Source organism: Pseudophryne corroboree, chromosome 8, assembly GCF_028390025.1.
Source record: "Pseudophryne corroboree isolate aPseCor3 chromosome 8, aPseCor3.hap2, whole genome shotgun sequence".
In the NCBI taxonomy this organism is placed as follows: Eukaryota; Metazoa; Chordata; class Amphibia; order Anura; family Myobatrachidae; genus Pseudophryne; species Pseudophryne corroboree.
In genome coordinates, this window is record NC_086451.1 from 21,353,421 (window position 1) to 21,378,518 (window position 25,098).

Here is a 25,098-nt window from a genome sequence, read left to right on the forward strand (position 1 = left end):
ACCAACCACATAACATCACCTGTGTCCTGCACACCCACCACATAACATCACCTGCGTCCTGCACACCCACCACATAACATCACCTGTGCCCTGCGCACCCACCACATAACATCACCTGCGTCCTGCACACCCACCACATAACATCACCTGTGCCCTGCACACCCACCACATAACATCACCTGTGCCCTGCACACCCACCACATAACATCACCTGTGCCCTGCACACCCACCACATAACATCACCTGCGTCCTGCACACCCACCACATAACATCACCTGCGTCCTGCACACCCACCACATAACATCACCTGCGTCCTGCGCACCCACCACATAACATCACCTGCGTCCTGCGCACCCACCACATAACATCACCTGCGTCCTGCGCACCCACCACATAACATCACCTGCGTCCTGCGCACCCACCACATAACATCACCTGTGTCCTGCACACCCACCACATAACATCACCTGCGTCCTGCGCACCCACCACATAACATCACCTGTGTCCTGCACACCCACCACATAACATCACCTGCGTCCTGCACACCCACCATGTAACATCACCTGTGTCCTGCACACCCACCATGTAACATCACCTGTGTCCTGCACACCCACCACATAACATCACCTGCGTCCTGCGCACCCACCACATAACATCACCTGCGTCCTGCGCACCCACCACATATCACCTGCGTCCTGCGCACCCACCACATAACATCACCTGTGTCTTTTACACCAACCACATAACATCACCTGCGTCCTGCGCACCCACCACATAACATCACCTGCGTCCTGCGCACCCACCACATAACATCACCTGCGTCCTGCGCACCCACCACATAACATCACCTGCGTCCTGCACACCCACCACATAACATCACCTGCGTCCTGCACACCCACCACATAACATCACCTGTGTCCTGCGCACCCACCACGTAACATCACCTGCGTCCTGCACACCCACCATGTAACATCACCTGCGTCCTGCACACCCACCACATAACATCACCTGCGTCCTGCACACCCACCACATAACATCACCTGCGTCCTGCGCACCCACCACATAACATCACCTGTGTCCTGCACACCCACCACATAACATCACCTGCGTCCTGCACACCCACCACATAACATCACCTGCGTCCTGCACACCCACCACATAACATCACCTGCGTCCTGCGCACCCACCACATAACATCACCTGCGTCCTGCACACCAACCACATAACATCACCTGCGTCCTGCGCACCCACCACATAACATCACCTGCGTCCTGCACACCCACCACATAACATCACCTGCGTCCTGCACACCCACCACATAACATCACCTGCGTCCTGCGCACCCACCACATAACATCACCTGCGTCCTGCGCACCCACCACATAACATCACCTGCGTCCTGCACACCCACCACATAACATCACCTGCGTCCTGCGCACCCACCACATAACATCACCTGCGTCCTGCGCACCCACCACGTAACCAGGTTAGAGGACAGTATAAGTGAGGCGGTATCATGGCCTCTCCTACACCTGGCTGCACAGTGACGGGTTACTGTAAATGACGTCCAGTTTGTGCACACATTAGCATCAGGCCATCGAATAGCTGGAGCTGATATATTAGTACATGACATATGAAAAAGGAACTTACATCTGAGGGGAACGTGTGGAAGTATGGGCGGGGACTGAGGTATGACAGCTGCTGGTATAGTTCCTGTTCCCACAGCAGCTTCTCTGCCTGCAAAACAATATGTGACATTAGTGCAGCTGGGACCAGGGACCGCCATACAGGCACACAGGTGACCTTCATATTGGAGGAGTAAGGTATAAAACAAGCAGTGTTTACAGAATGGAGCCCTACCCTGAACGAAGGAGCAAATAGTAATCAAGGGCTCCAAGAGGGGGGCTCTATTACCTAAGACCGGGCTTGCTGGGGGCTCGGCAGGGGCATGAGACAACTACGGAGGCAGAGTAACGTTCCCCTGCGCACACATCTAGTCACACTTATATCACAGAGCGGTTGTACGTATGACTACCCCATGTGGGGGCCCAGGCTCTTCCAGGGATGCTTCATTTCCTAACCAAGATGGCTACCAGAGTCAGTACTGTGCATACTCCAATATGGCTCCTCCAAAAATGCTTCATTCCCTAACCAAGATGGCCACCAGAGTCAGTACTGTGCATACTCCAATATGGCTCCTCCAGGGATGCTTCATTCCCTAACCAAAATGGCTACCAGAGTCAGTACTGTGCATACTCCAATATGGCTACTCCAAAAATGCTTCATTCCCTAACCAAGATGGCCACCAGAGTCAGTACTGTGCATACTCCAATATGGCTCCTCCAGGGATGCTTCATACCTTAACCAAGATGGCTACCAGAGTCAGTACTGTGCATACTCCAATATGGCTCCTCCAGGGATGCTTCATTCCTTAACCAAGATGGCTACCAGAGTCAGTACTGTGCATACTCCAATATGGCTCCTCCAGGGATGCTTCATTCCCTAACCAAGATGGCTACCAGCTTCAGTACCGCTGATGTGTACACTGCTCTGCCATATACCACCCCATGTATGATAACTGGTAGTTGTAGTTCACCAATGCGGACAAACACAGACAAACTGTACTTCTCCCACAGGAGCGCTGCTAATCCTAGTTCTCGCATAGCTTGAGAAGTGATTGCTTAGTAAATTCCCTTGACAAAATAATTGTGAAGATAAATGCCGTCCTTGTAGTCGGCTAATAAATGCGTTTTGCACGGTACGGTAGTCTCATTATTACAGTAATGGAGTATTTATTATTTCCCATTAAATGCAGGTTTTTTTGGAGCTTTTATTATGGATAGATTCCAGTCTGGAAACAAACGCAGCGGCAGGCACATACAATATCCATAAATATCAGCCTAAGCAAGAAACATAACAACTGTGTATAAACAGTATATTATACCTCATACAGAATGTTATAGATGGGGGACCAGTACGGAGAATTACTACTGTGTGCTGGAGTTAGACAGGTAAGTGCGGCTCAGCATACATATGTAAGTGACAGCACGTTATACATTAAAAAGGGAACTAAAGGGACTCGTATGCAGAAACCAGGAGTGACTGAGGGTGAGCCACAGGGCTGGCAGAACACAGAGTGACAGCATGTGGCTGGATGATAGTATTACGGAATGCAGATAATATTAATGGAGGAGGATGGCGAAGAGTATGAGATGTAATAAGGGGAAAGTGTCACATGCGGAACCCGGTTTCCGGTTGATAGATCCAGTGGCAAACGCAGGATTTCTAGAGAGGGGTTTCCAAATGCAATCCACTATCTCCCACTCTGCGGAACATGGAATACACTTAATATTTAACACTATAGATGGTCTATAGTATAGGCTGTGCCAAACATATTTAATATAAATAAGATAATATAAGTGGTCAGGAAAAGGTTAAACATACCATAATAAATAAAAACACAAATAGAACCAGTACTGCACTTTCTAAGCACACATTCTCCCACCTCATGGTAAGGCTCCTGTCTCTTCTTCCTGCTAGCTACTCTCTTGTCCAGTGCACTGATTGAGGCCTCAGAAGCAGAAGAAGCTTCTACTCCAGGACATGTGCAGCAGCTTAAACTGCATGATGTGGCGGCAGCTCTAGTAATTGTATTATATACCATTGCAATTGTCATAATTTGACCCACTTGCCAAGAGGAGGGGGGTTTCCATGCAACCGGAAACTTTCCTTGCGTTTGCCTATGAGATCTACAGTAAACAGATAGTCAATAGGTTGACCGCAAATGTTCAACATTCAAAATGTCGACAGGTAAAAGGTAGACAGTGCTTAAGCTCCACATGTTGAAAAACATGGGCGACACAAGTTTTTTTTAAATGTTTTCATTTTTTACAACTATTTCATGATTTACCATCTAAGTGGACTGAAATTGAGAACAGCAACCTGTGGCGATCGCAGCTGTAGTGGAGCGAGGCACCGTGCCAGAAGTGTTTTCCACTAATTTGGCTCAGGTATGGTGAAACGTACAAAATGACACCGAAAAATCTTGCGTCGACCATTTTTTTTCTGTCAACCATTTTCAGGTTGACATTTTGACCCTGTCAGCCTTCTGTATCTGTCGTCATTTTCTACTGTCTACCCTTTGAACCTGTCAACCTTTTCCATGCCGACCATTTGGGGCCGAACTATTGACTAACTTTTTACTGTAGATCTATTGAACCACACCCATCACCCGCGGAACCCAGCTAAAACATCATGAAGAGCCTGATTCTGAGCCACACACAATACACGCGCAGTATTACAGTGTGCACGGGCGCTAAAAGTGGGCATCTCAGCCCTTGGACAGTCGGCCGCATGGATGTACACAAGGGGAGGAGTTTGCAGGCCATTTGCATAAAGTTGCAGACAGGAGACCGCCAATAGACGCTGCAGCAACTTAATTACCCAGGCCAGGGTTCGTCTGAGGGACCTGTGCCAGCTGTTGAGGGGGACAAATGACATTTCATTTTTTTTCCAAAGGGAGCATGGTCACACCTTACAAATTTGGCCACGCCCCCTCAGTGTCACCGAGGCATCTCAGGAGTCACCCCCCCCCCCCCTCTCCGGGGGAAGGGCGAGGGGGCCCAGGATTTCTCTTGGCAGCCCTGCAGGGCTGTCCCGGAGCCTGGCTGGGCCCAGTACTTTTCAGGAGACATGGCCTAGTCACAGGAGAAGTGGGCCTGGGCCCCCACTGGGCCCTTCCATCAGACCTGGGCCCAGGTAATTTGTATTCCCCCCCCCCCCCCCTCTCTTGGCGTCACTGCATCCCTGTACATTAAACACCCTTTGAAGTGTCTTCTGTTTGTATAGAAGATGTTACCGTTTACGTTTCGCTCCAAAAAGCTTTGGTCTTAGTGTTGTTTCGTGGGAGAAAGTCCGTCATGTCCGGGATGTCATTGGTGGCAGCGTAGTAGTTGTACCTTTTACTTCTAACATAAGTTGGTGCAAGTTAGCACTGAGGCCCAGTGTCTTCAGTTTCTTATGAAAAATATGGGTGAGATGTATCAAACCTTCTAAAGAGGATAGGTGAAGATGTTCCCATATCAGCCAGTCAGCTTCCGGCTACCATTTTACAGAATATACTACATAAATGAGTGTCACGATCCGGGTATCTGGACGCCATTTCTTACTTATCAGATGCCTCCTAAGGCTGGCTCAGCGCTCCAGGACCGGATCCCATCTGTTATCCTGATGTGCACATTCCCGCATCCTCTCCTGTCTCTCTGGACGCAGTCACAGTAACGCCTTATACATCTGGCATGGCGTCTCCCGCGGCCTCCGCCGCCGTCCCTGAGCTTCTGCATTCAGAGTGGCGATTACGTCAGCCGCGGCCTCCGCTGTGTCCGCGTGGTCGGATGTTCATCTGTCAGCCTGGCGTCTCCTGTCTCCGGTGGCCGGCGCCACCATTACTGTTTTCCAGACCACATGGATTACAATCCAAACTTCCCTCCAAGTGTCTGCATGGGCGCAGCCATCTTGGATTCTGTCAGCTGATCATTCCTACCAATCCGTTGTCAGTATTATTAATTTGCATAATTGCCTAGCCAATGCCTTCCTTGCTGCAGGTATAAATAGGTTGTGCCTGAGCAAGGAAGGCGTCAGTGCTTTGGTTGTCAAACCTAGTTCCAGTTTGTCTCTTTTCTGTGAATGTCTTCCAGGTTCCAGCTCCTGTCTCCAGACTTCTGCTATAGAGACCCGCACCAGCATTCCATCTGCGGTGTAGCCTGACTCTCCGATCCATTCTGGACTCACCTGTTTCCAGCTACAACATCACCTGCTTCCAGCTCAGCTTCCAGCAGTGTACAGCTTCTCTTAAAGGGCCGGTGTCCTTTCTGCAGTTTACCACTCTCCACCGGTATTATTATTTCTCCGCTCTCAAATTCTACATTTCATCTACATTGCATCGCTCTCAAGCTTTATTTATTATTTAACTGGTTCCAGCCAGTATCCACTCCGTGCCAACACCTGTCTGGTTCTAACCAGTACCCACAGCAGCATTTTATCTACAGCAGTCCAGCTTTCCCTGGAACACCAGCTGGTACGACCCTGGGCTTTCCTCATTGCTACAGTTGAGCCTGGTAAGGACTTTCCAACTTGCAGATAATAAGAACTGTCTCATACCACCAGAGCTCTGTGGCCCCTGCCACCCTGTAGTACCCAGGAACTGTATTATTATTTCTCTGCTGATTTTTATGTTACTTTTTACTGCTACTGTGATGCATGGAGTTTGTCATAAATAAATATCATTGACTTTTACTCAAGTTGTCGTGGTCACGCCTTCGGGCGGTTTCTCTTCATGTTACTTACATGTCCAGGGGTCTGATACAACCTCCCAGGTTCCGGTACATCTCAGCCCCTACAACTGAGGCTGCCTTCCGTCAGCTCAGGCCCTCAGTTGTGACAGTAAGCACTGACCAAATGAATCCAGCCGGAGACCAGGATCAAGCGGCCAGGCCGATGCAAGAACTGGCAGCCCGACTTGAACATCAGGAGGCTGCACAGGGCCACATCATCCGCTGTCTCCAGGATTTCTCTACTCGGCTGGATGGGATTCAGACAACTCTCCATGGATCAGGCGCATCTGGGGCGTCAACCACAGTGACTCCAACTATAACCCCACCCACCTTACCCGTTTCTGCTCCACGTCTTCATCTTCCAACGCCAGCAAAATTTGACGGATCTCCAAGATTCTGCAGGGGATTTCTCAACCAGTGTGAGATTCAGTTTGAGCTACAACCTGGCAATTTTCCCAGTGACCGTACAAAAATTGCCTACATCATCTCACTTCTCAGTGGCTCAGCCCTTGACTGGGCATCACCGTTATGGGAGAGGTCCGACACCCTGCTATCTTCTTACACTGCATTCGTGTCAACATTCAGGCGCATCTTCGACGAGCCAGGCCGGGTAACTTCAGCTTCGTCTGAGATTCTCCGTTTACGCCAGGGATCACATACTGTAGGACAATATCTTATACAGTTCCAGATCCTGGCATCTGAACTGGCATGGAACGACGAGGCCCTGTATGCTGCATTCTGGCATGGTTTATCCGAGCGTATTAAAGATGAGCTAGCTACCAGAGACTTACCCTCCAAGTTAGATGAGCTAATCTCACTTTGTACAAAAGTTGACTTACGTTTCAGAGAGAGAGCAACTGAGCGTGGAAGATCATCTGCTCCAAAATCTTCTGCTCCTCCTCCTCGCCAACTGTCACCAACTAAAGATGAACCCATGCAAATTGGCCGTTCCCGTTTAACTCCTGCTGAGCGCCGAAGACGTCTCTCTGAGTCTCTCTGTCTGTATTGTGCAGCCCCGTCTCACACTATTCATGCCTGTCCCAAACGTCCGGGAAACTTCAAATCCTAGCTCGCCAAGGAGAGGGCCGGCTAGGAGTAATGATCTCCTCTCCATCTCCTCAAGATTGTAATCTCCCAGTCTCGCTTCAAGTTGCTCAACGTTATCAGAACGTCATTGCCCTCCTGGATTCCGGAGCAGTTGGGAACTTTATTACCGAAGCCTATGTTAAACGGTGGTCCCTACCCACCGAGAGACTTCCTTCCTCCTTTTCCTTAACTGCCGTGGATGGCAGTAAAATTTTTGATACAGTTATTGCTCTAAGGACTCTACCAGTTCGTCTGAGAGTGGGAGTTCTTCATTCCGAACTTATTTCACTTTTAGTGATTCCAAGAGCCACACATCCTGTGGTCCTGGGCCTTCCATGGCTCCGTCTTCACAATCCTACAATTGATTGGACGACTACGCAAATCCTGGCATGGGGTCCCTCCTGTGCTGAGACATGTTTGTTTAAAGTGTTGCCTGTCTGTTCTTCCTCCCCCAGGTCGTCTGATGTTCCACCTCCTCCATATCAAGATTTCACGGATGTGTTCAGTAAAGCTTCTGCTGATATCCTTCCTCCTCATAGAGAATGGGACTGCCCGATTTGATCTTGTTCCAGGGAAGGTTCCACCTCGAGGCCGAACTTATCCGTTGTCTCTGCCCGAGACGCATTCTATGGAGGAATACATTAAAGAGAACCTAGCAAAGGGGTTCATTCGACCTTCTTCTTCTCCAGCCGGCGCAGGCTTCTTTTTTGTAAAAAAGAAAGATGGTGGTCTGCGGCCGTGCATCGACTATAGAGGTTTGAACGACATTACCATCAAGAACCGCTATCCTTTACCCCTGATTACTGAGCTCTTTGACAGAGTTAGCGGAGCTACCATCTTTACAAAGCTGGACTTGAGAGGTGCATACAATCTCATCCGGATCCGTGAGGGTGACGAGTGGAAGACCGCATTTAACACCCGTGACGGACATTATGAGTACCTCGTCATGCCCTTCGGATTGAGCAATGCTCCAGCTGTCTTCCAGCATTTCGTCAATGAGATCTTCTGTCACGAACCTCGGGCAGCGGCGACCGCGCTTGTCCCTGCGGGTGGCCTGGTCTGCCCGGCGCCTCTCTTCCCCTGTCAGTCTCCGGCTTCAGCGGCGGGTCGGCGCTGCTCTCCGGCGGCTTCCCGGAAGCAAGGGCGCCGCCATCACAAGCAAGGGCAAGGAGGCGGAGCAGGTCTGACGTCACCTGCCTGCTCCGCCAATCAGGCTAGGGCGGGGAATTTAAAATCAGATACCAGGCAGAGATCCGATGCCTGAGTATCTTCGTTTCTCCTGTGGAAGCTATGATCCAGAGCTCCCTCGTCCCTGCAAGCATCCTGTGCTTCCAAGCATCCTGTCCCTGCAAGCATCCTGTGCTTCCAAGCATCCTGTGCCTACAAGCAACCTGTGCTTCCAAGTATCCTGTGCCTACAAGCAACCTGTGCTTCCAAGCATCCTGTGCCTACAAGCACCTCCGTGCCTCCAGTTACCTCCGTGTCTCCAAGCACCTCGTGCCTCCAAGCACCTCCGTGCCTCCAAGCACCTCCGTGCCTCCAAGCACCTCGTGCCTCCAAGCACCTCGTGCCTCCAAGCACCTCCGCGCCTCAAGCACCTCCGTGCCTCCAGTTACCTCCGTGCCTCCAGTTACCTCCGTGCCTCCAGTTACCTCCGTGCCTCCAAGCACCTCCGTGCCTCCAAGCACCTCGTGCCTCCAAGCACCCCGTGCCTCCAAGCACCTCCGCGCCTCAAAGCACCTCCGTGCCTCCAGTTACCTCCGTGTCTCCAAGCACCTCGTGCCTCCAAGCACCTCGTCCCTCCAAACACCTCGGTGTCTCCAAACACCTCCGTGCCTCCAAGCACCTCCGTGCCTCCAAACACCTCCGTGCCTCCAAGGGTCTCCCAGCACTCCCTGTACTCCCAGTACCTCAGTGCCTTCAATACCACAGTGTCTCCAATATCTCAGTACCCCAGCCTTCATTATTTCTACAAGTCTTGTCTTACAGGAGACCTACAAGAATTCCTCTGGGCCTCCCGCCTGCCGTCTTAGTTCTGCATGAGGAAGACCTACATCCGGCCATCTCTACTACGACCCAGTGGCGGTTCCTCTTCCCGGTCATCGGAAGAAGCCCCGAGTCCACAACACTCCCAAACCAGGTCAGTGATAGTATACTCAGGCCTCATGGACTCGGGGGATCGGAACACGGACTCTAGTGCCATCCAGAACCTGGCTTCTCGAGTGCAAAGTCAGGAAGCAGCACAAGGTCAGGTGATGCAGTACCTCCAGCAGTTGTCCGGGCGTCTGGATCAGATTCAGGCGTCTCTGGCCTCAGTAATTCCGGCTCCTGTTCCAGCAGTCGCACCAGTTGCCGTTGCCAGCAATGTTCAACCATCGGCCGGTGTCACTCCACGCCTTCAGTTGCCTACTCCGTCCCGCTATAATGGGAATCCCAAAAATTGTCGTGGTTTCTTGAACCAGTGCGAGGTACATTTCGAGCTACTTGCACACAACTTTCCTACAGACCGGTCCAAGGTAGCATATATTATTTCTCTGTTGGAAGGTTCTGCTTTGGATTGGGTGTCTCCATTATGGGAACGATCTGATCCCATGGTTTCCAACTACACCAACTTCATCTCGTCCTTTCGAAGGATTTTCGACGAGCCCGGCAGAATGACCACTGCTTCTTCCGATTTGCTCCGTGTTCGGCAGGGCGCCCGTTCCGTGGGCCAGTACGTGGTTCATTTCCAGACCATTGCTTCCGAACTACGCTGGAATAATGATGCCCTGAGAGCTGCCTTCTGGAACGGTCTTTCCGACCGGCTGAAAGACGAGCTGGTTACTAGAGATCTGCCGGATCCATTAGAAGATTTGATTTCCCTTTGCGTCAAGGTGGATCTTCGGATGCAGGAGCGTGGAAGAGAACGTAACCGTTCGGATCGTTCCAGGTTCCGGAATCCTACTCCTAGGCCGGTGGCCTCACCTAGCTCAGATGAGCCCATGCAAATTAACCGCTCCCGACTGTCTCCGGAAGAACGACAGCGTCGTCGTGAGGGTAAACTCTGCCTTTACTGTGGAGCCGCAGATCATTTTCTTAAATCTTGTAAAGTCCGTCCGGGAAACGGGCAGACCTAGCTTGTTCCGGAGGAGTCAAGCTGGGAGTTACGACAAAAGCTTCTCCAACTTCGGACTGCTTGCTTCCAGTAACTCTAGTCTCCAATTCAGTCTCCAGGTCTTGTGAAGCCCTATTGGATTCCGGAGCTGCAGGGAACTTCGTTTCTTCCTTCTGTGCCCAAAGTTTGGGTTTAAAGTTACGGCCTATCGAGCGGCCAATTTCACTGACGGCTATCAACGGGACTAGAATTTCCAAAGGTCTCATAATGTGGCGCACGGGGCCAGTTAAGCTGCGGGTCGGGGCTCTACATCAGGAAGATTTGGAACTCTTGGTAATCCCAGAAATGCCCCATGATCTGGTTCTTGGAATGCCTTGGCTGAAAAGTCATAACCCCCACATCGATTGGAAGTCGTCACAAATTCTGTCCTGGAGTTCCTTTTGTCACACTAATTGTCTTACTCCTGTTTGTCCGCTCCGTGTTACCTCCAAAACGGATGAAGAGCACATTCCGGAGGCATATCAAGGGTACAAGGACGTATTTTCGGAACAAGCTGCTGACCTGTTACCACCTCACAGGCCTTGGGACTGCCCTATTGACCTTGTCCCAGGGAAGACGCCACCTCGTGGTCGCACATATCCTCTGTCTCTTCCCGAGACTCAAGCCATGTCGGAGTATATTAAGTCCAATATGCTCAAGGGATTCATTCGCCCCTCTTCCTCCCCTGCTGGTGCAGGCTTCTTTTTCGTGAAGAAAAAGGACGGGGGGTTGAGACCATGCATCGACTACCGCGGCCTAAACGACATTACTATTAAGAATAAATACCCCTTGCCACTAATCACAGAGTTATTTGATAGGGTTCGTGGTGCCCGCATTTTTTCAAAACTCGACTTGAGAGGAGCTTATAATCTTATACGCATCCGAGAGGGGGATGAATGGAAGACTGCCTTTAATACCCGAGATGGGCATTACGAATACTTGGTGATGCCGTTTGGTCTTAGTAATGCTCCCGCGGTTTTCCAGGGATTCGTCAACGAAATCTTTCGTGATATGCTGTATCAGAGCGTTGTGGTATATCTGGACGACATACTGATTTTTTCCAAGAATCTTGTCGAACACAGGACTCAAGTCAAAGAGGTGCTACACCGTTTACAAGAGAATCATCTCTACGCCAAGCTTTCCAAATGTACCTTTGAAGTAACATCTATTCCGTTCCTCGGTTATGTCATCTCGGGGACGGAGCTTCGCATGGATCCGGAAAAGTTGTCGGCCATTCGTGATTGGACTCAGCCTCTTTCCCTGAAAGCAATACAAAGGTTCCTGGGCTTTGCGAACTACTACAGGAAATTCATTAAAGGTTTCTCCACCATTGTTGCACCCATTACTGCCCTGACGAGAAAGGGTTCTAATCCTAGTTTGTGGCCTCCGGAAGCCATTGTAGCTTTTTCTCGCTTAAAGTTAGCTTTCACGACGGCTCCAGTTCTCCAACAACCAAATTTCGAGGAACCCTTCTTCTTAGAAGTTGATGCATCTTCAGTCGGGGTGGGGGCTGTCCTCTCCCAGCATTCCTCTGATAAGAAATTACATCCGTGTGGCTTCCACTCTCGTAAATTCTCTCCAGCCGAACGAAATTACTCTATTGGAGACCAGGAACTCTTGGCAATCAAATCTGCCTTGGAAGAATGGAGATATCTTCTAGAAGGGGCTAAACATGTGTTTACCATCTACACGGATCACAAGAATTTACTGTACATCAAATCCGCACAATGTTTGAATCCTCGCCAGGCGAGATGGGCACTTTTCTTTTCCCGATTCTCGTTCATTATCAAGTACCGTGCCGGGACTCTCAATATTAAAGCAGATGCGCTTTCCCGTTCACAGGTTCCCACAGACGAGGATGAACCTCCGGAGCGGGGTTTAATTCTGAATCCAGTTTCTGTCTCTGCTGCTTTAACTACTCCAGCTCCTCCTCCTGGAAGAATGTCCGTACCAGCTAGATTCCGCCCAGGAATACTACGGTGGGTCCATAACTCCAAGTTTTCCGGTCATCCCGGCGCTCAGAAGATGTACAAGTTTCTGCAAAGGTCTTACTGGTGGAACACCATGAGGAAGGATGTACAAGATTGCGTTAATTCATGTCCCCAATGTACACAACATAAATCTCCTCGTCTGCCTCCTGCAGGGTTACTTCGTCCTCTGCCTATCCCTGTGAGACCCTGGACTCACATTTCCATGGACTTCATCACTGACTTGCCCTGTTCCAAGGGTTGCAACACCGTTTGGGTTATCGTTGACCGTTTTTCGAAGATGGCACACTTTGTGCCCTTGACTGGTCTTCCGACAGCACCGAAACTGGCTCTATTGTTTATCCGAGAACATTTTCGTTTGCATGGGTTGCCACAAGAGATTGTTTCTGACCGTGGAGTACAGTTCACCGCCAGGTTTTGGAAAGCCCTTTGTTCAACTCTACACATTAAACTTAAGTTTTCGTCGGCTTATCATCCCCAAACAAATGGACAAACGGAACGAGTCAATCAAGATCTAGAGACTTTTCTTCGGTTGTATCTCTCTCCTTCACAGGACAACTGGGTGGAGTTGTTGCCTTGGGCGGAGTTTGCCCATAACCATTTGTTTCATTCTTCCACTGGGGAATCACCATTTTTCGTCAACTACGGGTTCCATCCCCGTGTTCCGGAATTTCCAAGCCTTCCGATAATAGAGGTTCCTGCTGTAGCGTCCACTCTACGACACTTTGGACAAATTTGGAGAAAGGTTCATGCTAATCTTAAGCAGGTTTCTGTTCGGTACAAGTTCTTTGCAGATAAGAAACGGCAAGCCGCACCTCAATATAAAGTTGGGGACAGGGTATGGCTGTCCACACGGAATCTCCGGTTGAAGGTGCCCACCATGAAATTCGCTCCAAGGTTCATCGGTCCTTACCCTGTGCTACAAGTCTTAAATCCTGTGGTCTGTAAACTGGGTTTGCCTGCCCATCTTCGCATACCTAACGCCTTCCATGTTTCTCTACTCCGTCCCCTCATACTGAATCGATTCCACTCAGCACTCCCAAGGCCAACGTCCGTAGTGGCAGAAGCTGGAGCGGAGTTTGAAATCAAAGCTATTCTGGACTCTCGTTATCTTCATAAAAAATTACAGTACTTGGTGGACTGGAAGGGTTATGGACCTGAGGAGAGAAGTTGGATTGGGGCTACTGAAGTAACGGCTCCTCGTCTGATTCGGATCTTCCACTCCAGACATCCGACTAAGCCCGGGAAGTGTCCAGGGGCCACTCCTGGAGGAGGGGGTACTGTCACGAACCTCGGGCAGCGGCGACCGCGCTTGTCCCTGCGGGTGGCCTGGTCTGCCCGGCGCCTCTCTTCCCCTGTCAGTCTCCGGCTTCAGCGGCGGGTCGGCGCTGCTCTCCGGCGGCTTCCCGGAAGCAAGGGCGCCGCCATCACAAGCAAGGGCAAGGAGGCGGAGCAGGTCTGACGTCACCTGCCTGCTCCGCCAATCAGGCTAGGGCGGGGAATTTAAAATCAGATACCAGGCAGAGATCCGATGCCTGAGTATCTTCGTTTCTCCTGTGGAAGCTATGATCCAGAGCTCCCTCGTCCCTGCAAGCATCCTGTGCTTCCAAGCATCCTGTCCCTGCAAGCATCCTGTGCTTCCAAGCATCCTGTGCCTACAAGCAACCTGTGCTTCCAAGTATCCTGTGCCTACAAGCAACCTGTGCTTCCAAGCATCCTGTGCCTACAAGCACCTCCGTGCCTCCAGTTACCTCCGTGTCTCCAAGCACCTCGTGCCTCCAAGCACCTCCGTGCCTCCAAGCACCTCCGTGCCTCCAAGCACCTCGTGCCTCCAAGCACCTCGTGCCTCCAAGCACCTCCGCGCCTCAAGCACCTCCGTGCCTCCAGTTACCTCCGTGCCTCCAGTTACCTCCGTGCCTCCAGTTACCTCCGTGCCTCCAAGCACCTCCGTGCCTCCAAGCACCTCGTGCCTCCAAGCACCCCGTGCCTCCAAGCACCTCCGCGCCTCAAAGCACCTCCGTGCCTCCAGTTACCTCCGTGTCTCCAAGCACCTCGTGCCTCCAAGCACCTCGTCCCTCCAAACACCTCGGTGTCTCCAAACACCTCCGTGCCTCCAAGCACCTCCGTGCCTCCAAACACCTCCGTGCCTCCAAGGGTCTCCCAGCACTCCCTGTACTCCCAGTACCTCAGTGCCTTCAATACCACAGTGTCTCCAATATCTCAGTACCCCAGCCTTCATTATTTCTACAAGTCTTGTCTTACAGGAGACCTACAAGAATTCCTCTGGGCCTCCCGCCTGCCGTCTTAGTTCTGCATGAGGAAGACCTACATCCGGCCATCTCTACTACGACCCAGTGGCGGTTCCTCTTCCCGGTCATCGGAAGAAGCCCCGAGTCCACAACACTCCCAAACCAGGTCAGTGATATCTTCAGAGACATTCTATACCGTCATGTCGTGGTCTATCTAGATGATATCCTCATTTTTGCCAACAATTTAGAGGAACATCGTTTTTGGGTAAAGGAGGTTCTGTCCCGTCTCCGTGTCAATCATCTCTATTGCAAATTAGAGAAATGCGTCTTTGAAGTCAAGTCCATTCCGTTTCTAGGGTACATTGTGTCCGGTTCCGGACTAGAGATGGATCCTGAGAAACTACAAGCAATCCAGAATTGGCCGGTACCCTTAACCCTCAAAGGGGTCCAGAGGTTCTTAGGGTTCGCCAATTATTACCGAAAGTTTATACGAGACTTTTCCACCATTGTGGCGCCTATTACTGCTTTCACCAAGAAGGGTGCTAACCCGTCCAAGTGGTCTGAAGAAGCCATGCAAGCTTTTCATCTTTTAAAACAGAGGTTCATCTCTGCGCCTGTCCTGAAACAGCCTGACATCGACTCTCCTTTCATCCTAGAGGTGGATGCCTCCTCCGTTGGAGTAGGAGCGGTGTTATCTCAGAGGGCTAAAGATGGCCATTTACATCCTTGCAGTTTCTTCTCACGGAAGTTCTCCCCAGCGGAGCGCAACTATGCCATTGGCGACCAGGAGTTGCTAGCCATCAAGCTCGCTCTAGAGGAGTGGAGATATCTGTTGGAGGGAGCTTCTCATTCAATCACCATCCTTACAGACCACAAGAACCTTCTATATCTGAAAGGCGCACAATGTCTCAACCCTCGTCAGGCCAGATGGGCACTTTTCTTTTCCAGGTTCGACTTTAAACTCCAGTTCTGTCCGGGCTCTCAGAATCGCAAGGCCGATGCCCTTTCCCGCTCATGGGAGCAAGAAAATGAGTCAGAGTCTTCAGACAAGCATCCTATTATAAGTCCGTTGGCATTCTCCACGGTAGGGATGGACTCTACGCCCCCATCAGGGAAAAGTTTTGTGAAGCCGACACTAAGGAAGAAGCTCATGCATTGGGCCCATGCTTCCCGCTTTGCCGGACATACAGGTATCCAAAAAACCCTGGAGTTTATCTCTAGGTCCTATTGGTGGCCAACTCTGAAAAAGGACGTTTTGGAGTTTATTGCATCTTGCCCAAAGTGTGCTCAACATAAAGTATCCCGCCAGTCGCCTGCGGGGCAACTGGTTCCACTATCTGTTCCCCGTCGACCATGGACCCATTTGTCGATGGATTTTATTACAGATTTGCCCATGTGCAACAAGTTTAATACCATCTGGGTGGTAGTTGACCGGTTCACCAAGATGGCACACTTCATTCCTCTCACCGGTCTTCCGTCAGCTTCCAAGTTGGCTCAAGTATTCATACAAGAGATCTTTCGACTCCACGGTCTTCCAGAAGAAATCTCAGATCGAGGAGTTCAATTCACAGCCAAATTCTGGCGAAGTTTATGTCAAGCCCTCCAAGTCAAGCTAAAGTTTTCCACGGCTTACCATCCTCAGACCAATGGTCAAACTGAGAGGGTGAATCAGGACTTGGAGTCCTTCCTCCGCATCTATATGTCCTCCTCTCAAGATGACTGGGTTCAATTACTTCCCTGGGCCGAGTTCTGTCATAACAACCAGTATCATTCTTCATCTTCTTCAACACCATTCTTCACCAACTTTGGATTCCACCCTAAAGTCCCTGAGTTCCAACCGCTTCCAGCAACTTCTGTTCCCGCAGTGGATATCACCTTGCATCAGTTTGCCAATATCTGGAAGAGCGTACGATCAGCTCTGCTCAAGGCATCGTTCAGGTACAAGAAGTTTGCGGATAAGAAGCGTCGAGCAGTTCCTGCTCTCAAGGTGGGTGATCGGGTATGGTTATCCACGAAGAATTTGAGGTTAAGAGTTCCCAGTATGAAGTTTGCACCACGCTACATCGGTCCTTTTAAAATTGATCAAGTCATCAATCCTGTTGCTTACAGACTCCAGTTGCCTCCCTTCTTAAAGATACCCAGGACATTCCATGTTTCCCTGTTGAAACCGCTAATCTTGAATCGGTTTCATTCCTCACTTCCTCCAACTCCGAAAGTCCAAACTCAACGAGGCGTTGAGTATGAAGTAGCCAAGATCCTGGACTCACGTCACCGTTACGGTCAACTTCAGTATCTTATTGACTGGAAGGGTTATGGCCCTGAGGAACGTTCATGGACCAATGCTTCTGATGTCCATGCTCCTGCCTTGGTCCGGAGATTCCATTCCAAGTTTCCTCAAAAGCCAAAGAAGTGTCCTGGGGCCACTCCTAAAGGGGGGGGTGCTGTCACGATCCGGGTATCTGGACGCCATTTCTTACTTATCAGATGCCTCCTAAGGCTGGCTCAGCGCTCCAGGACCGGATCCCATCTGTTATCCTGATGTGCACATTCCCGCATCCTCTCCTGTCTCTCTGGACGCAGTCACAGTAACGCCTTATACATCTGGCATGGCGTCTCCCGCGGCCTCCGCCGCCGTCCCTGAGCTTCTGCATTCAGAGTGGCGATTACGTCAGCCGCGGCCTCCGCTGTGTCCGCGTGGTCGGATGTTCATCTGTCAGCCTGGCGTCTCCTGTCTCCGGTGGCCGGCGCCGCCATTACTGTTTTCCAGACCACATGGATTACAATCCAAACTTCCCTCCAAGTGTCTGCATGGGCGCAGCCATCTTGGATTCTGTCAGCTGATCATTCCTACCAATCCGTTGTCAGTATTATTAATTTGCATAATTGCCTAGCCAATGCCTTCCTTGCTGCAGGTATAAATAGGTTGTGCCTGAGCAAGGAAGGCGTCAGTGCTTTGGTTGTCAAACCTAGTTCCAGTTTGTCTCTTTTCTGTGAATGTCTTCCAGGTTCCAGCTCCTGTCTCCAGACTTCTGCTATAGAGACCCGCACCAGCATTCCATCTGCGGTGTAGCCTGACTCTCCGATCCATTCTGGACTCACCTGTTTCCAGCTACAACATCACCTGCTTCCAGCTCAGCTTCCAGCAGTGTACAGCTTCTCTTAAAGGGCCGGTGTCCTTTCTGCAGTTTACCACTCTCCACCGGTATTATTATTTCTCCGCTCTCAAATTCTACATTTCATCTACATTGCATCGCTCTCAAGCTTTATTTATTATTTAACTGGTTCCAGCCAGTATCCACTCCGTGCCAACACCTGTCTGGTTCTAACCAGTACCCACAGCAGCATTTTATCTACAGCAGTCCAGCTTTCCCTGGAACACCAGCTGGTACAACCCTGGGCTTTCCTCATTGCTACAGTTGAGCCTGGTAAGGACTTTCCAACTTGCAGATAATAAGAACTGTCTCATACCACCAGAGCTCTGTGGCCCCTGCCACCCTGTAGTACCCAGGAACTGTATTATTATTTCTCTGCTGATTTTTATGTTACTTTTTACTGCTACTGTGATGCATGGAGTTTGTCATAAATAAATATCATTGACTTTTACTCAAGTTGTCGTGGTCACGCCTTCGGGCGGTTTCTCTTCATGTTACTTACATGTCCAGGGGTCTGATACAACCTCCCAGGTTCCGGTACATCTCAGCCCCTACAACTGAGGCTGCCTTCCGTCAGCTCAGGCCCTCAGTTGTGACAATGAGAGCTAGAAGATGATTGGTTGGCCATGTTTTTACTTCACTTGTCCTCTTTAAAAGGTTTGAAACTTCTCTCCCCCTCCCCCCTGTTTCTTTTCTCTTGCATTTTTGCTTTGTAGTTTGTTGCAGGTATCTGTAACCTTTAGTGGTTTCAATTATAATCCTATTTTATTTATCTATGTCTTTATTGGGTCTATTCAGTTATTTTTGGCTTTTATTAATAATGCATTTTCATTCTCTTTGACGGTTTTCTCCAGCACGTCATGCCGTTCTCCAGTGCCCCGTGGGTCGCCCGCAGGTCTGTAGGTGTCCAGATCTTTGTGAATGATTTTCTCTTTTATATAATTCTCCAGGGAAAACATCTCCCTTTTTATCTTAGTCTTTCTAGTGTGTCACTTCACCAACATTTGTGCTCACAGAGAAGGAAAATAGCGATACTGAATAGATTACCCATGCTGCTTTGCATTGCACTCGCCAATTATAAATGACCCCACAGCAAGACTTTTACTGGGGGGGACACAGAGCAGGACCAGAGCAGAGTTTGAGGAGATAATAAGCCATGCAGACATTTTTCTAGTGATTACTTCCCTAAATGAGTACAACCAGCTACAGCGTATAATAAAGGAAGTGTTTTCCAATTGATGTACGGGGTTGATCTCTTTACAATGGACAGTGGATGTTTAGCAAACCTCTTTATAGCCGTGTAATATTATTATTTTTTTGGCAAAATGAACCCTCCCTTGGGACTGACACCATATAAATCAGTACATGGACATATAGCTGGGAGCGCTGCCTAATTATCTTTGGCGCTTTTCTTACATTACAGAACTCATTAGATGAAGCGTTGGAACATTGAGGGCGGGATGTACTAAAGGAAAAATGCGGTAAAACTCCAGAAAACGGGGGTTGTACAGCATTTTCAAATTTACAAAGACCCTATCGCCGCGTTTTCGCCGTCCAAGGTATCGCCAATGGGCTTCTTATCGCCGACCGCCGCAGACACCGACCCCCCCCCCCCGGCTTACCTTCCTCCAGGCTGCCCTGGTCCCGGAAGGTAATCTCCTCTCTCCCCAGCAACGCAGCCGGAGGTCCTTCCGGCTGCAGGGCGGAGGAGGAGGTGCCGGGGGCAGCCTGCTGCTGCTTCCCAGCTTCCAGGCAGTGTGGGGACCCCTGGGAGGTGACGGAGACCACCCGCAGACCACCTTACAGGTATCGCGGGGGGCCTTCGTCACCGCATTGCGATATTGATCGCATATGTTAGTACATATGCGATCAACATGGCTGCGGTAATCGGCGAGGGGCGGCGATGTATCTTAATACATCCCGCCCTGACTCTGACTATATACTGGAAGAAAGTCCCTTCTTGAGATCTTATATTTGCGTCCTTCCACATTTATTACAATACAATTTCTCAGTCTGGACTTTGCATAACAGTTAAAGGGGATTTCCATTATTCTAAGGGAACCGAACGGAATTTTTTAAAATATTTCTGCTGCGGGGTACACTGGGCTCCACAAGGATAGACATTGGGGTGTAGAGTAGGATCTGGATCCGAGGCACCAACAGGCTCAAAAGCTTTGACTGTTCCCAGAATGCATAGCGCCGCCTCCTCTATAACCCCGCCTCCCTGCACAGGAGCTCAGTTTTGTAGTTGGTGCTTGCAGTAGCAGGAATGCTCCAGGCAGCCTAATAAGAGCTTTTTTTGAAGAAAAAGTGAAGTCTACAACTCTACAAGGGCTGCAGCGGCAGTTAGATGTCAGAAGACATTCTCTGCTGCAGCTCCGTCTCTCCCCAAGCGGCGCTGTACACTCCCGCGCCCTGGTTACCGGGTACATACAGCAGGAGGCTCCGGTTTTCTTCTGGTCAGACACACACGGCTGGGGCTCTCCGGGAACGCGTGGCCGCGTTTCGGGAGGTGGTAAGTGGGTCCCGCTCGCGGGCCCCACGCTTTAATGCGATCTGGCGCGGCCAGTGGGAGGCGGGCCACGCGCGCGCGCTGGCGTGGACACTGTGATAGTACAGGGACCCCACTAGGCCACCAGGGCAAGGGCACGGGTCGGTTTCTCTTATAAACCGTTTTTCATGCAGCCCACAGTACGGTGGTTAAGTCCAGCAGGGGGAAAGGCTTAGACCTGTAGCCCCTCCCCCAGCCCCAGGACGCCATTTAGAGTAAATGTTCCCGCCCTGGAGCTGCATATCTCTCTCTCTCCCTCACTCCCTGTCAGCGTTTGGGCGCCATTACACTCAGCTATACTGTTCCTGGGACTGTTTGGGCAAATCCTCCTCTGTAAAGCCGCCTGCATGTCAGCGCTGTGCATCTTACAGGACACTCCAGTATTCTACATGTCTGCTGACAGTGTTAGTTAAGAAAGAGTGCGTTTAGTCAGGGTTATATAGTACAAGTACCCTGTTCTATACATCCAGTCTTTACTGTGCATTGTAATATCTATCTTATATATAACTATATTGAATGGCTAGTCCAGTGCAGTATTATTGCCTGTCATAACTTCTGCATTGTACAACTGTGACTATATGTGTGTGCATATAGCTGCCGTGTGACATCCATTTCGTGTATCTCAGATTGCTATCCCTATATTCTATAACCTGAGGGGGCTATGTGCGTCAGGTTTATCATTAATATAGGATATTCACAAGATATACTCAGTGTGTATTTTTCTTTGTGATTTTAGTCAGCGTATCTCTCCTAGATTCCTGTTTGTGCTGACTACACTGCGCAGGGGTTTGGGTCAGGTATAGTGCTGCTGATATTGTACTGTGTTACCTTACATTGCGATTTATATCATGTCCGCTAAAAAGGGTAACGGTTCTGGGGCTGATCCCACTGGGAGTGGTGATGACGTCGCAGATACATTTGAGGAAAACGTAGCAGCTGAGGGTTTTGGTTCTGGGGGTTCCTTGCCCCCCAGTGGGACTGTAGCAAGCAACTGGGGTTCAGAATGACCCACCGTGGGCTACCTTCCCCACGCTAACCCCCCCCCCCCCCTATGGGACCTCCTGTGCAACCGTTCATGGTCCCTGCGGTTAAGCCGCCGTGGGCAGATCAATTGTCCAATCAGTTACAGCAATTGAACCATTCCCTGACTACTAAGAAGTCTAACCCTTGCCCGCCTAAGACCAAAGGGTCCTCTAAGCGGGCCATTACTTCCTCACAAATACACTGCTGTCCCTGACACCTCGTCTGATGAGGATGGCGTTTATACTAGAGATGAGCGGGTTCGGTTCCTCGGAATCCGAACCCGCCCGAACTTCAGGGTTTTTTACACGGGGCCGAGCAGGCTCGGATCCTCCCGCCTTGCTCGGTTAACCCGAGCGCGCCCGAACGTCATCATCACGCTGTCGGATTCTCGCGAGGCTCGGATTCTATATAAGGAGCCGCGCGTCGCCGCCATTTTTCACACGTGCATTGAGATTCATAGGGAGAGGACGTGGCTGGCGTCCTCTCCGTTTATATATAGAGATTCGAGAAGAGAGTGAGACAGTCTCACTAGAGAGAGACACAGTAGTAATTTTGGGGAGCATTAGGAGGAGTACTACTACTACTAGTACTTGCTGAAGTGAAGTTATAGATAGTGTGACTGTATTGTATTATCTGACTTGTGGGGGAGACACTGACAGTGGGGAGCAGTTAGAGTCTGAGAGCAGGACTCAGGAGTACATAGTACATATAACTTACAGTGCACACTTTTGCTGCCAGAGTGCCACACCAGTATAATATATATTGTGATTGTATGCTTAGGAGTACTACTTGCAAGTTGCTGATAGTGTGACCAGTGACCTGACCACCAGTTTAATAATCACCACCAGTTTAATTAATATATATATATATAATTGTATATAATTAATATATATATAATATTATAATTGTATACCACCTACCCGTGTTTTTTTTTTTTTCCTTTCTTCTTTATACATACTACTATAGTAGCTTACTGTAGCAGTCTGCGGTGCTGCTGAGCTGACAGTGTCCAGCAGGTCCGTCATCAGTCATCATTACCTAATAAATATATATCTACCTGTCCGGCTGCAGTACTAGTGATATTATATATACATATATATATTGATTTCATATCATTATCATCCAGTCTATATTAGCAGCAGACACAGTACGTTAGTCCACGGCTGTAGCTACCTCTGTGTCGGCACTCGGCAGTCCATCCATAATTGTATACCACCTACCCGTGTTTTTTTTTTTTCTTTCTTCTTGATACATACTACTATAGTAGCTTACTGTAGCAGTCTGCGGTGCTGCTGAGCTGACAGTGTCCAGCAGGTCCGTCATCAGTCATCATTACCTAATAAATATATATCTACCTGTCCGGCTGCAGTACTAGTGATATTATATATACATATATATATTGATTTCATATCATTATCATCCAGTCTATATTAGCAGCAGACACAGTACGTTAGTCCACGGCTGTAGCTACCTCTGTGTCGGCACTCGGCAGTCCATCCATAATTGTATACCACCTACCCGTGGTTTTTTTTCTTTTCTTTCTTCTTGATACATACTACTATAGTAGCTTACTGTAGCAGTCTGCGGTGCTGCTGAGCTGACAGTGTCCAGCAGGTCCGTCATCAGTCATCATTACCTAATAGATATATATCTACCTGTCCGGCTGCAGTACTAGTGATATTATATATACATATATATATTGATTTCATATCATTATCATCCAGTCTATATTAGCAGCAGACACAGTACGGTAGTCCACGGCTGTAGCTACCTCTGTGTCGGCACTCGGCAGTCCATCCATAATTGTATACCACCTACCCGTGGTTTTTTTTTTTTCTTTCTTCTTGATACATACTACTATAGTAGCTTACTGTAGCAGTCTGCGGTGCTGCTGAGCTGACAGTGTCCAGCAGGTCCGTCATCAGTCATCATTACCTAATAAATATATATCTACCTGTCCGGCTGCAGTACTAGTGATATTATATATACATATATATATTGATTTCATATCATTATCATCCAGTCTATATTAGCAGCAGACACAGTACGGTAGTCCACGGCTGTAGCTACCTCTGTGTCGGCACTCGGCAGTCCATCCATAATTGTATACCACCTACCCGTGGTTTTTTTTTTTTCTTTCTTCTTGATACATACTACTATAGTAGCTTACTGTAGCAGTCTGCGGTGCTGCTGAGCTGACAGTGTCCAGCAGGTCCGTCATCAGTCATCATTACCTAATAAATATATATCTACCTGTCCGGCTGCAGTACTAGTGATATTATATATACATATATATATTGATTTCATATCATTATCATCCAGTCTATATTAGCAGCAGACACAGTACGGTAGTCCACGGCTGTAGCTACCTCTGTGTCGGCACTCGGCAGTCCATCCATAAGTATACTAGTATCCATCCATCTCCATTGTTTACCTGAGGTGCCTTTTAGTTGTGCCTATTAAAATATGGAGAACAAAAATGTTGAGGTTCCAAAATTAGGGAAAGATCAAGATCCACTTCCACCTCGTGCTGAAGCTGCTGCCACTAGTCATGGCCGAGACGATGAAATGCCAGCAACGTCGTCTGCCAAGGCCGATGCCCAATGTCATAGTACAGAGCATGTCAAATCCAAAACACCAAATATCAGTAAAAAAAGGACTCCAAAACCTAAAATAAAATTGTCGGAGGAGAAGCGTAAACTTGCCAATATGCCATTTACCACACGGAGTGGCAAGGAACGGCTGAGGCCCTGGCCTATGTTCATGGCTAGTGGTTCAGCTTCACATGAGGATGGAAGCACTCAGCCTCTCGCTAGAAAAATGAAAAGACTCAAGCTGGCAAAAGCACCGCAAAGAACTGTGCGTTCTTCGAGATCCCAAATCCACAAGGAGAGTCCAATTGTGTCGGTTGCGATGCCTGACCTTCCCAACACTGGACGTGAAGAGCATGCGCCTTCCACCATTTGCACGCCCCCTGCAAGTGCTGGAAGGAGCACCCGCAGTCCAGTTCCTGATAGTCAGATTGAAGATGTCAGTGTTGAAGTACACCAGGATGAGGAGGATATGGGTGTTGCTGGCGCTGGGGAGGAAATTGACCAGGAGGATTCTGATGGTGAGGTGGTTTGTTTAAGTCAGGCACCCGGGGAGACACCGGTTGTCCGTGGGAGGAATAGGGCCGTTGACATGCCTGGTGAAAATACCAAAAAAATCAGCTCTTCGGTGTGGAAGTATTTCACCAGAAATGCGGACAACATTTGTCAAGCCGTGTGTTGCCTTTGTCAAGCTGTAATAAGTAGGGGTAAGGACGTTAACCACCTCGGAACATCCTCCCTTATACGTCACCTGCAGCGCATTCATAATAAGTCAGTGACAAGTTCAAAAACTTTGGGCGACAGCGGAAGCAGTCCACTGACCAGTAAATCCCTTCCTCTTGTAACCAAGCTCACGCAAACCACCCCACCAACTCCCTCAGTGTCAATTTCCTCCTTCCCCAGGAATGCCAATAGTCCTGCAGGCCATGTCACTGGCAATTCTGACGAGTCCTCTCCTGCCTGGGATTCCTCCGATGCATCCTTGAGTGTAAT

General features: G+C 49.5%; 1 protein-coding gene across 2 annotated transcripts in view; it reads right to left on the bottom strand.

Annotated features, from left to right (window-relative positions):
* WAS (WASP actin nucleation promoting factor) overlaps positions 1-25,098 on the bottom strand; it is an 83,183-nt gene that overhangs the window by 43,598 nt on the left and 14,487 nt on the right. For both annotated transcript variants that reach the window (XM_063936023.1, XM_063936022.1), the window contains exon 3: positions 1,651-1,737. In XM_063936023.1, the coding sequence (XP_063792093.1) occupies positions 1,651-1,737 (87 nt within the window). The remainder of the gene's footprint in view (positions 1-1,650; positions 1,738-25,098) is intronic.